This window comes from Pocillopora verrucosa, chromosome 6 (genome assembly GCF_036669915.1).
Source record: "Pocillopora verrucosa isolate sample1 chromosome 6, ASM3666991v2, whole genome shotgun sequence".
Classification (NCBI taxonomy): Eukaryota; Metazoa; Cnidaria; class Anthozoa; order Scleractinia; family Pocilloporidae; genus Pocillopora; species Pocillopora verrucosa.
In genome coordinates, this window is record NC_089317.1 from 2,696,965 (window position 1) to 2,709,428 (window position 12,464).

General features: G+C 36.1%; 1 protein-coding gene across 7 annotated transcripts in view; it reads left to right on the plus strand.

The window, feature by feature from the left end:
* Positions 1-12,464, plus strand: part of LOC131793372 (NLR family CARD domain-containing protein 3-like) — a 111,844-nt gene that overhangs the window by 4,654 nt on the left and 94,726 nt on the right. For all 7 annotated transcript variants that reach the window (XM_066169281.1, XM_066169275.1, XM_066169276.1 and 4 more), the window contains 5 exons: positions 8,015-8,733; positions 9,021-9,677; positions 10,691-10,879; positions 11,622-11,732; positions 11,962-12,063. In XM_066169281.1, coding sequence (XP_066025378.1) covers positions 8,028-8,733; positions 9,021-9,677; positions 10,691-10,879; positions 11,622-11,732; positions 11,962-12,063 — 1,765 coding nt within the window. In that variant the 5' untranslated portion in view covers positions 8,015-8,027. The remainder of the gene's footprint in view (positions 1-8,014; positions 8,734-9,020; positions 9,678-10,690; positions 10,880-11,621; positions 11,733-11,961; positions 12,064-12,464) is intronic.

Sequence of the window (12,464 nt, forward strand, 5' to 3'; positions counted from 1 at the left end):
TCTGTCGCACGTGACAATAGTTTCTTCAGCAAATAAGTGTTCTTCATGTGTTCTTGTATTTGATGAAACCTTAGCGGCGGAGCTATAAATGACAGCAAAGAAATTTCCCAATATCAGTTTTTTGTTTTTATAGGCCGCATTCCGCCTGATCAACTCGTGATCTCATTGTCTGGTGTTAAATGCCTACAACATTTTTATGTAAACCTCTTCGATGGGGTTCACTGTCTCTCGCATTCTACAAATCTAAAGTGTAGAAAAATGATTACTCGCATCATTTGCGCAAATAACTCAAGGATTGTAATTATACAACGCGATCAAAGGTACCAAACAGACTTTTTGATGAAAATTTTTCCATCACGTAACTAAACGTAGCATACCTTAATCACAAAATGAAGTCGATGTCAGTTCTCAGTTAATTCGATGTTTGCTGTATAATTTTAGAGCAATTTCGGTGCTTATGGCCTTACACCGAAACCATTAAAAGGAAATGGTAGCTTAAGAATGCTTCAGCTTAAAGTGTGAGTAAAATATGACACGAATTAGGCATCGTGTTTGCCATAAGCTCCATCACTTGTGAGTGGCAGACCTTGCACCCTCAAATTGACGTGTTTCCAGTCTTTGTAAAGCTTTATAGCATCCAAGCCGTGAGCTAACCACGTTAACCGTGCGGAGTAATAATATCACTGATACCAGTTTTTCCAGTCTATGTGAAGCTTTACAGCATCCAAGCTGTAAGCTTACCATACTAACACTGCCTTTGGTTAGTCATGAATGTCATGCAATTCTAAAAGCTATTACTCAGAGACACCGATCAGCTTTAAACCTGTCTTTTGGTGAGTTTTATATACTTAAATAGTTTCATCAATTTTAGTAGAGTTTTGCATTCAAATAAAATCAATAGTTGTTGGTCAAATCTTAATTTTGGTACAAAGAGACTTACCAGGTAGGCAAAGTATTTTTAATCAGTGAGTGAAAAGCTATGCTCAATGTAAATAATTTATAATAAAGTCTTTTATTTTACTGGCTACATTGTTTACTGTACTTGGTTTGTGGGTGTAAACCACTCAAGGGTTGTAACAAATAAGACTTGGGGAGGGGTGGGAGGGTAACCTTCTATGAGGCTATTGTGCGTCTAACGAAGCCTTAGGACAGGAACGTCTCGTTGAGGTTTCTCGAGATAAGAAAAAAGAAGAAAATGTCTTCCCGTTCACCTGATTTTTGAGGAAATTACACCCTTCTATGTATTGCACAAAAATAAAAGGGACATTTTTTTCTACTATTTTAAGGAAGCAACAATTTTTCGTTTTAAATGTCCGCCATTACACTGTAACAATCATTGCAAAAATAAGTCATCCTCGTTTCAGTTTCTAGCTTTGTTAGGTTAAGTTCCAGACGATATTCATATTCATGGCTCATACTGAGAAACAGCTACTAACTAGCTACAAGCCACATAAACCGTTTCTCTAGAAAAGATACATTGATGACATTTTTTTGTGTGTGGTTGTGTGGACCATTCCTGAAACCGAAAGCAACAACTTCATTTAATTTGCTAAGTAATTCCACGTGACTTTTAGATTCATGCATGAACTGTCATCAGAAAAAATGTTTTTCTGGATACTGAAGTTTTTAAAGACCTAGATTTACCGATAGCAAAATCCATGATGTTCAAACATATTATAGGCCAACGGAAACGTTCATATATACACAATTCTCTTCACGCCACTTCTCAGTGTTAAGAGGGGTTTTGTAAAATGAGAGGCACTAAACATTTATTTAGAACAAACTCGGTTAAAGAATCTTTTGAGTTAAAGAAGAAAGAATTTTTAACTTGCCTTATAGAACAAATCTACCCTCAGGACCTTGTCGAAAAAGTCTTAGCTGATGCACAATTCTCATCATGCAACACAACTTTGAAAAACAAACCGAAATTATCTAAAAAGATTTTGCCATTCATTAGGACTTTCAGCCCTGCTTACCAGAATCTCAAAAAGATTCTTATGAAACATTGACACCTTATTTCAGGCAACAATAACCCGGTGCAAATATATCCTAATCTACTAATTGTTGCTTATCGGAAGGTCAGGTCTTTGAAAGATTCCCTTGTTAGAGCACAATTTCCTTCACTTTAATTACACAACAGCATTTTAGAAGTTATACACTATAAAGTTTTAGTGAAAATACTACAAGACAAAGCAATAATTTCATCCCTTCCCTTCTAATAAATCCTACTTCCTCCAGATAACTCCTCCTTTGGATTCTGCACTCCTATGCAACACGGAATGCATAGGCCTAAGGTTTAATTCCTCGTGGGGACTCAGAACTCTTTTTTTATGTCATAAGCTCATGACAAGACGAAAAAACCATCTTTTTTTGCTGCAGAGATTTTTCATGCTGCACAGAGACGCTAATGTGCACGAAGTTTGTTAAAAAACTGAATATGACATGATTAGATAATGTACTTGGGCAACACCGCTCTTTTAACATGAGAGTTTGATCCATTGGGGTCAGACGGGTAGGGATTTGTGGTGCTAAAAATAGCGATTAAATGATACAAAGCTTAATAGCCTACCCCTTTTTCATAGATTGCAGAATTAATTTGTGGCAAAAGGTACCTAAAGTGACTCTAAGTCGCTCGGTTGCTCATCGCGCAGAATGCTATTGTCTTTCGTGACATTTACTTACAGTGCCCAGTTTATCAATGAGCAGAATATCAATTTGCCTGTCTAGAACTTATCAGCTGTGATTGGTCAACAAATTTAGCTTTGGGAATATATACTTGAGTCGCACTGCAGATTTCAGCTACTGTCAATCAAACGGTTTGGTGCGTGATGTCTGTCCCAAGATGTGATAGAGTTATCAATAGCACACTAATTTAAGGCCTGCCACACCGTTCGCGAAGTGTTTGCAGATTCATGGGTGACAATATTTTTTATTTGACTCAATAGACAACTTGCAAACTCCTGTTGGTCAAAACTTCATCTGAATTATCGAAATTGTTTCATGTTGACCCGGCGGTTTAGAACCTGCCATCTGGCGGCCCCTTTTTCTTTTCGAGTTTGACAGGCTATGACAGGGGACTAGAAATAGCGGTGCTCAATCAGCGATTTACCCGTGACTAAGTGAATTACTTTGCGTTAACTTATTCTGGGGGCTTACTTGCTTGTAAGAGGGGCCCCGATAAGAGATCTGAAAGTGCTCCCTGCCAACAGTATGATAAACAATCTGATGAAACATTGATAATTGAGAGAGAATTCGTCTTCCTTTGAGAGATGGCCACTCCAATTTTATTTAACATATCAGTTACTACTCCTGATTCCTTGGAATAATTATTGAAACAAAGCCTAGCTGGTGAATGTTGGATCATATCAAGACAATGTACAGTATGTCTTTTTGTAAATATGGATACCAGGCAGAACTTGCATATTCAATCTTAGGCCTAACTAAACTATTATAAATCTTGGATTTGCAGTCTACAGAGACATTTCTAAAGTTCCTCCTAATGATACCAAGAGTTTGTGTGGCACTTGATGTTATAATTATGCACAGTATGCTCTGACCATGTAAGATCTTTAGAAAGTATCACACCTAAGTGGGAATGGTGATGAACTTGAGTTATAGAACATGATTATTAAGAACATATGTTGCATGTAAATTAGATTTTTTAGTGGAGAAGCAGATGGTGTGGCATTTAATATTGAATGACATTTGCCAATCTTTCTCCCATATAGTTAACATATCTTAATCTTTCTGTATGTTTTGGCAGTCAACTGGACTATCTATATTATGATACAGGAAACAGTCATCTGCAAACAATCTCATTGTTAATGAAATACATGGGGGCAAGTCATTAATGTAAATCAGGAACAGTACTGGCCCTAAAACCATGCCTTGAGGGACTCCTGATGTCACAAGACACTGATTTGATAAAGCTACCCTCTGTGTTCTCTTAGTAAGAAACACTTGGATCCAGGACAACAAGGTGCCCTGAATTCCATAATGACTCAGCTTATAGAGCAGCCTCTGATGAGGTACTCCATCAAAAGCTTTGGAGAAATCTGATATAAAGGCATCAATCTGTTTCTTGGAGTTCATTGCACTAACTAGATCATGTATTGCCATTATAAATTGGGTTTCACAATTCCTCCGCTTGCAGAAACCATGTTTAAAATTACTAAGCACATTATGATCTTTCAGGTGCTTTCAAATGTGATGACATATAATATGTTCTAGTATTTTAGATGTTACTGAAGTAAGAGATAGTGGTCTATAATTACTTGCCAAAGACCTTTTCCCCTTTTTCAAAATTGGAACTACATTAGCTTTAATCAAGTCATTTGGCAACTGACCCTGATCTAATGACTGTTGAAAAAGTGAAGCCCGGATGCCAGCTCATGTGATAGCTCTCTCAGAATATATGTTGGCACATCATCTGGCCCACTAGCTTTATTCAAATTAAGAGATTCAAGAAGTTTCTGGAAACCTAATGATGTCACTATTATTTGATTCAAATTTGGGCATGATAGACTAGGATCTAAATTAATTAAGCAAAGAATTGAGCTTTTCATTGGTGAGAATAGAATGGAAACAATCATTAAGAACATTAATTAGCTTTACCAAAATTATCAGATGCATTAGTATTATCTTCCTCTAATGTATTTATCCTTATGTCATCTTGTCTTTTAGATTTTAACAAATCTGCAAAGTTTCTTAGGCTGATCTGAACTAGGTGTTTCAATTAGGTTGTTGATATAATCATGATATATCTCATTAAGCTGTTTCTCGTAAATCTTACAAGTGTTCCTGTATTTTGTTCTATTTACATGGAAAATTCTGAAGGTAAATGTAATATATACTCTATCTCCTCTGCCTCTTGACTCATGATGGAAAAACATGCTGTGATTGAAATTCCCAAAAAAACGATCAACTTTTTGTAGGGCATCAGCTTTGCCTGATGGGCCATCTGACGTGGATGCCTGTGCCAAGGAAAATCAATTTTACATCAATTAATGTTAGCAAAACATTGAACAGTTAAATTTTAGTTTCTGTGGGATGAAAATCAATCAAAAGACTGTTGTGCTTCCATATTGGAAATGTGTTTTCAAAGTAGTTGTTGAAAATCAATTTTCTACTTTACTGCTGGCTTGTTGTGAATGACATTATGCATTCCTTCATTTTGAGCCTAAGGAATAACTGATACATGCCTGTACCTCTCCTCCAGAAATACTGAAAACTGCTGCTTATTAGCTGCCCCACTTAAAAGCCCAATTCAAAGCTCTCAAGTCTTTCACATTCATCATGAGACTCATGCAAAAAAATTTAATGATTTTCTCAAGCTGAAACCATTGTTTCTTACAGCAGACTACTGCTGTCATTAAGTAACTATGAAATTATTATTGTTTCAAATATAATTTACTCCTTGTTTACTTTTAATGTGCTTCAGAGTTTTTCCAGCAGTGGAAATGCTCACTTTAAAACTAAAGTATGCCATAGAAAATTCATATTTTTTCACAATTTTCAGGGGAAGTATGCCCCCATTCCCCCCTAAGGATGGTGATGCCTGCAGCATCCCATTTGAAGGTTAAAATGCAGGTGAAAATCTCAGTCATGAAGGTAGCAAAGGGATGTGGGTTTTATAGAATTGTGTGTGTTCCCCCTGAGTGCCCCATTTGACTTTTAACCCTTAACACCCTAAGACATTGGTATTCATATTCTCCACACTGTTCTCTTTACATTTCCTATGGAACAGACAAGGAGAATTTGTCAAAGAAGTATATTTGATAGTGAAACAAATAGAAGAGTCAGTTTAGAACATAAGAGCTACATCAATTAATAATTATAATAGGTATTTTAATTGATGAAAATCTTTCTTGGAAAAACCACATTGACTTTGCTCTCACTGAAATGAGTATGACCATACAAATGATTGCTACATGTAAGTTAAAATGCATTGTTCCATCATCTGTCCTGACTCATAAATATCTATAAATCCTTAATTATACCTTATTTAACTTATCGACTCCCAACTTAGGGCAATGTGTCTACAAAGTATATAGTAAACAAAATTGCTGTTGTTCAAAAGCAACTATTGCATTTAATTTACCTTACTGCTGATAGAAAAGAACATGCTATCCCTTATTTATAAATGCAAAAACTCTACCTATTACTGTCATATTATGAAGCTGTATGAAAATTAATGCTTGATGTTCAGAATGGTTATAAATTTAAACATGGCAAAATTGAAACAAATTGAACTTGCAGTTGTACAATATCTTTGGTGCACTTAGATACTCGGGATTTTTTTTCTTTTACAATGAACGTCTTTCATTTTCTGTTTTCTTTTCTTGTGTATATTTAACGGTTTTTTTCATGTATTATTTTCATATTTAGTCAAAATCTGCTTAAATTTTTCACAATTTAATTTTTTTTCTCATAAGCTAGAGAAACTAGTTTAAACCATTGAAAAAGTTTAATTTGTGGAAAAAACCTTAAAAAGAAGGTGAGATACAGCAGAAAGAATGTTTTAGGAAACCTTTACAGAGGTGTCATAATTGTTTCTGCAGGCTTTTGTCTAGGATCTCAATTTGCATGTAATTTTTTCATCACATCTTGCTCTGCACATTCACTGGAAATCTCTAGCACATTTTGCAAAATGTTGAGTAATGAGAGTCTTCATCAAATGGCCTAAAAGAGTGGCCTTAAAAATTGGAAAAGAGCACGAATCAAAGAAATTGAAGTCAAGATGTTCATTTTCACCAGCTTGCTTGATAACTTTTGGATTATGTTTAACTCATGATCCTGTTTCACAAAATGACCTTTCCCGCAAGTTTCAAAGGAGTTCTTTGTCAGGAGGCTTGCCAGGGGGTTCCATGTTGTGTTTCATTGGTTGGCAGCATGACCACTTTGACACACACTTTTAAAAAGGAGGCAAGAAAACTCTTAATTTCTTTGGAGGCCAAAAACTTGAGATTTGATATTACCCAAGTTACCTCTACATTATTAGGGTATGTAGAGTTGTTGGGTTTTCATGAAAATTGGCTTGAATGTTCCTCAGATATTATTGCACAGAAGAGCATAAGGCTTTAACGAAATTTGAAATATTTCTCTTGTAATTTACTGGATTTTGACATCAAGGGAAATCCAACCTCATAATAGATTTTTTCAGTAACCATTGTGGGAATATCAAAATTGCCTGACACTCTTTGTCAACCCATTATCTGCTGGGTGATACTGTCCAGTTTGTTTCAAGGTCTGGGGTGACACAGAGGCTGGTAATTCAGTAAAGCAAACACCATCAATGTTGCATTTAAATGCTTACGTGCACCTAACAAAACAAAAACTGTGAAAAGTTTTGTTATTTCAATAATCCGTACTTTGTAAGCTTTACTGTGATGTATATTTTTCTGAGGTTTCTGTTTTAATCTAATCATGTGTTTAGCATCAAGTAAACAGATATCAAATGTTGTGCAACAGAGCACATGTAAGTTTCCCCTGTACCTTTTGACTTTATCTTTAATTAAACTAGCCATAATCTAGTGAGCATCTCTGTTTATTACAGTTTCTTTAATAGTAACATGAGTTGGACCATTTTTTCCAGAAGGCACCCTATTTTGTTGATAATAACCTTAAGTAAAAAATTGCCCCGCCTGGATTAGCACCAGCTACCTGCAAGTTGAAGGAATATTTTGTATATTGAATATGAGAAAATAGATAAAGTGTGACAGGAGAATCAGGAACTTTTTAAATTTTTGATGATCTCCTTCATTCTTGTGACTCATACATTTGATTCAAGGGTGATACTGTGAGGAGAAATTAGAAGCCAATCACAGCTCTTAGAGGTTAAAGGGTTAAAATGGAAGATGCATCAAACTTATTTTATTGATCTGTTGTGTGATATTTAACTCATTGTTTGAGTGCTGCAATATTCTGGTGTTGCAAAGTTAGAATAAAGTTATGATTTTTGTGTGTGCTCTGTAATGTTGCCTTCCATGTATTAATTACAAGCATTTCTTTACAGAGGACTTGATTTCATGGCTTCTGCCCCCCCATTGCATCCTTCTACCAAAGAGACCTCCAATTATGCCCAGCTGTGTCGCCTTCTTGTTGGAGTTGGATCACATGTGTTAAGGGAGATCTTTGACCGGGTATGTCCACCAGAAAACCTTCACACAGTTCTGACTAATCCCACAAACCATGCCAAATTACAAACACTGCGAAAGAAGAGAGTCCTGAGTACCTTCCAATGGGGGAAACTGTATCCTGTTGTCAAATCGTCAATTTCCTCAAGGAACTTTGACAGCTCCCTACTGCTATTACTTCTGACGAATATCTTTGGTCTGACTCTCCCTGCCTCCAGCTGGAATAACCTTCCTCCAGGATCAGACACCTCTCTAGAAGCTGGCATCGCTCGCATCAAGGTTTTCAGGGACAGAGTTTTCAGTCATGCTGCTAATGCTTCAGTTGATGATCCAACTTTTAGTTGGTACTGGAACAGCATCAAAGACACCTTTCTGCATATTGAAGGGACCTGCTATGAGGAAGTCATAGATGATCCTACACTCCATTGTATGGATGCTGATCTTGAAGACCACTACCGAGAGCTTCTGAGAGAGTGGTTGAAAGATGATGACTTTGTCACAGACAAATTGCATGAAGACAAGATTGTGAAAAAGGCCAGGAAAGGAGGGGACATGGAGGATTCCTTTGACATTTCTGAACAAAATTCATGGGAGAGAGGTGTGTGTAATTTTTTTTAAAACCAGAGTTTTAAACTAACTTGTAGAGTCAATGATGTACAGTAAGTCGTACTAGATCATTAGATGAAATTGAATTTTGTGCAGTTTTTTTTTTTTAAAGTCACAACTCTGTGTAATTGAAGTTGTGAATCTTTATTACCTTGATACATCAACTGCATCCATAATTTGCTTTTTTCCTTCATCTTTCTTATCTTTTGATTTCCATTTGGGTAAGCTATTTATTGTCACATACAAATGTTTAAAAAAAACGACAACCTTCTTTTTCAGAGACAGTAATAATGCCAGGGGAAAATACATCAACACATACTGGCAATAGCAGCCCACTGGAGCTCAGCGTGAAACTTCCAGAGTTGAGTGATCTTCCAAAAATCTGTAATCCGTGGGAAACTGTCGAACTTCCTGTTGATATTCTTTTATTAACAGTGGAAGACTGTGAGTTCTTAAGCTGCTTTGCTTACCTGAAGAAACCCTTTAAGAGTTACCACATTAGTACTGGCCATGTGTACTTTGGGTGCATGGGTGATGATCAAGGAAAGAAAATGAAAATCGCATTGATGAGGTGCTCCAAAGGTCCTGATGTTCCTGGGGGTTCTTTGTCTGTTTCAAAAGATGCCATTGTGCTACTGAGACCCAAGGCTATTTTTTCTGTTGGTGCCTGCAGTGGTTTGAACAGCAAAAAGGTCAAGTTAGGAGATGTGGTTGTTTCAGCAAAGCTTATAACAGCTGCACACAAAACTACCCCCAGCAGAGATATTGGTAACCTAATCAAACATGTGGCTGATGGCTGGAAGGCACCTTTACAAAATGCTGATGAATATAATGCCAAAGTGCACTGTGATGGAGTGGTTCTGAGTATCTCAGAGGCAAACCGAGATATGATTAGGAAACATCCTGAAGCTATTGCAGTTGAAATGGAAGGTGGAGGTGAGAATCATAATAATTGAAATAATTGATGAGCCAAGCACTTTTGCACGTCTCTGCTGGTCCAAGAAATAGTGTGTACCATATAGCATGCCAAATTTTTCAGGAATACAGGAAGTATATATACTGTATATTATTGCATAATAGTAGTGATTTTGTGTTTGGCTGGGGTAGGAAGATTTTTGCTGGTGAAGGTGACTGAATACTTCTTCTGGCTAATTTGAGTGTGTGTCCTTCAGGATGTCATGAATTCTCTTACATTTGTCATCTGAAAAATGTAGAAAGTATTTTGTTGAGTAGTTTGAGAGTCAAGGAATAGTATCACAGTCCCTGTTAACCTTTAAACTCCCAAGAGTGACCAAGACAGAATTTCTCCTTACAGTATCAACATGATACTAAGCAGATAAGTAATGGGAAAAGAAAAAAGTCAATTAGGGGATTATTTGTTGATCCAAAACCAAACTCTCCTAACTAACATCATAAGAATTGTATAACACCCCTTTAACTCCCAAGATCTCATTGGTAATTCTCCTTACTGTCTGTGAAATGATTCTCATTATGTTAGTTTGGAGAATTTGGTATCGGATCAGTAATCCCATAATTGACATTTTTCTTTATTCTCATCACTTGTCTGCATGATATTGTATGGATAAAGTGAGGAAAAATTCTTACTTGGTCACTCACGGGAGTTAAAAGGTTAAAGAGAATTTTTACCAATGAGATCTTAAAAGTGAAAGGATTAACTCTATCTGACAGAAGTTTGTCTTTTGAGAAATGTTAAAAGTTACTCATGGAACAAGGTGAAACCTGAAGAATAATTTTACAGTCCCAGTGTACAATTATTTTCTAATCGAAAAAAATTAGATTTCGAAATTAACTAACGTCTTTTTGCGTTGTGCATTTTTACAAACAGCTAGAGTGTGAATCTTTGTGAGCTTTGATTGGACATGTTTATTAAGGATACTAAGAAAATAAGCTTAATATACAGTTAACAGACATGAGTATTTTTTTTTCAGGAGTGTATGCAGCAGCTCACGATTTTAAGACAGAATGGGTGGTCGTAAAGGGCATCAAAGACTTTGCGGATGAAATGCAGTCTTCAAGTAAGAAATGGAAACAAATTGCTTGTGTGATGGCAGCATCTGTCGTGGCCAACATTTTGAATGATCCAGTCATATTCCAAGATTGGCCTCATTTTAATGCAGGTATTGCTTCCTGTTTCAATCTTCTCTTTTTACAAGGATAGGTCTGACTTAGATCTGAGTTCCACTACATATTTTTGTATGAATTATAAATCAAAATGATTTATTCAGTAATAGTTCACAAATAGGAAATTAAATTACCCTTATTTTGAGTTTACATTCCAGTTGGTTTAACAAGGCCACTTAAGGTGGTGGGAGAAACAACGTGTGGCTAAATTGAGTGATGTGATGCTGAATAACAATTGACTCCATGAGCCACGTGAAATGGCCGGTATTCTATAGTTAGCATGGTTTATGTAACACAACTAAAATGAGGAAAATTCAGAGGCTAATGACCTCCACTAAAGTGATTTGAGTGATTTGATATAATTATGTTCTTGGACCACTAAGCAACACAGAGACTCTATGGTGAGCTGGGCCCCTTACCGAGTTTATATATTACACGTGTCCTGCATGCTGTTAGGATCAGCAGTGTTGATAGCAGCATGTTTTTAAATAGTATAAGAAAGAAGGTAAATTTTGAGCTCGGGAAAAGAAATGGAGAAATGTTTTTCGTCTTGTCACGAGCGTGGAAAAAAGATAAAAGATAACAGAAACAAAATAGAAAGAGAAAAAACTCCAGATAGTTACCAAAAAAGAGATCGTGATCTTGGGAGAGGAGGGGTTTATAAATGTTATGTAAAAAAACAAACAAACAACAGTCAGACTTTGCTGCAGGAAAACTAACGTGGTTTTTCACTCTCAGCTTGCACATGGAACATTAAAAAAGACCTTAATCAGCTGAGATGTGAAGTAGGAAATATTGTGAAAAGATTGGATACGATGATGGCTCAACAACAGGAAATAAAGGATCGAGGTAAGTTTAGGATGAAACTCCATCTCTCTCGCTTAATCTCTGATCAAAAAATAAATTATGTTTTGGCATGAGATTTATCAACCTTTAACACATATTTTTGTTAGCTTTTAACGCTTGTTAGAGCGTTAGTTGTACCTGAGAAGACATTTAATCCTTTTAAAGAGGATTTAGACCCAATTTCGGAGGGAAGTTCTAACTTACGAAACCGTAAAAATGTTGTTACCCTCAGATAAAGTGACGAATGACTTTGACTGGATGAGAACTGAAGTTGGAAATCTACGTGATACGCTGGACACTTTAATGGCACGACAACATGAAGCACAAGATCAGGGTGAATTCTTAATGCAATTTATTACTCACTTTTACAATTAAAATTAACCTTTTAAAATTGAGAAGTATGGGAGGTGCTTTAAAATTTTCTAACCTATCAACTGTCAAAGCGCAGTGAGGTGCATATTGGTGTATGCGGTTTGATTATTTTAATGGTTAATTAAAATGTACCACAACCCCCCCCTAAAAAAAGAAAAATAACAGCAAGAAACAATAAAAACGAAAAAAAAGTATTAATGGTACTAATACTCCCAAATAAATTAAAAGGAATGAATGAAGGTTTTTTGGTTTTCCATTGTTGGTTGTTTCATATACGCATGAAATACGAATAAAAAACTTGTTTCAGCTAATTCTTTTAAAGTTAAGGGAAAAAGAAACCTGGACTTATTTCAGACAAATATG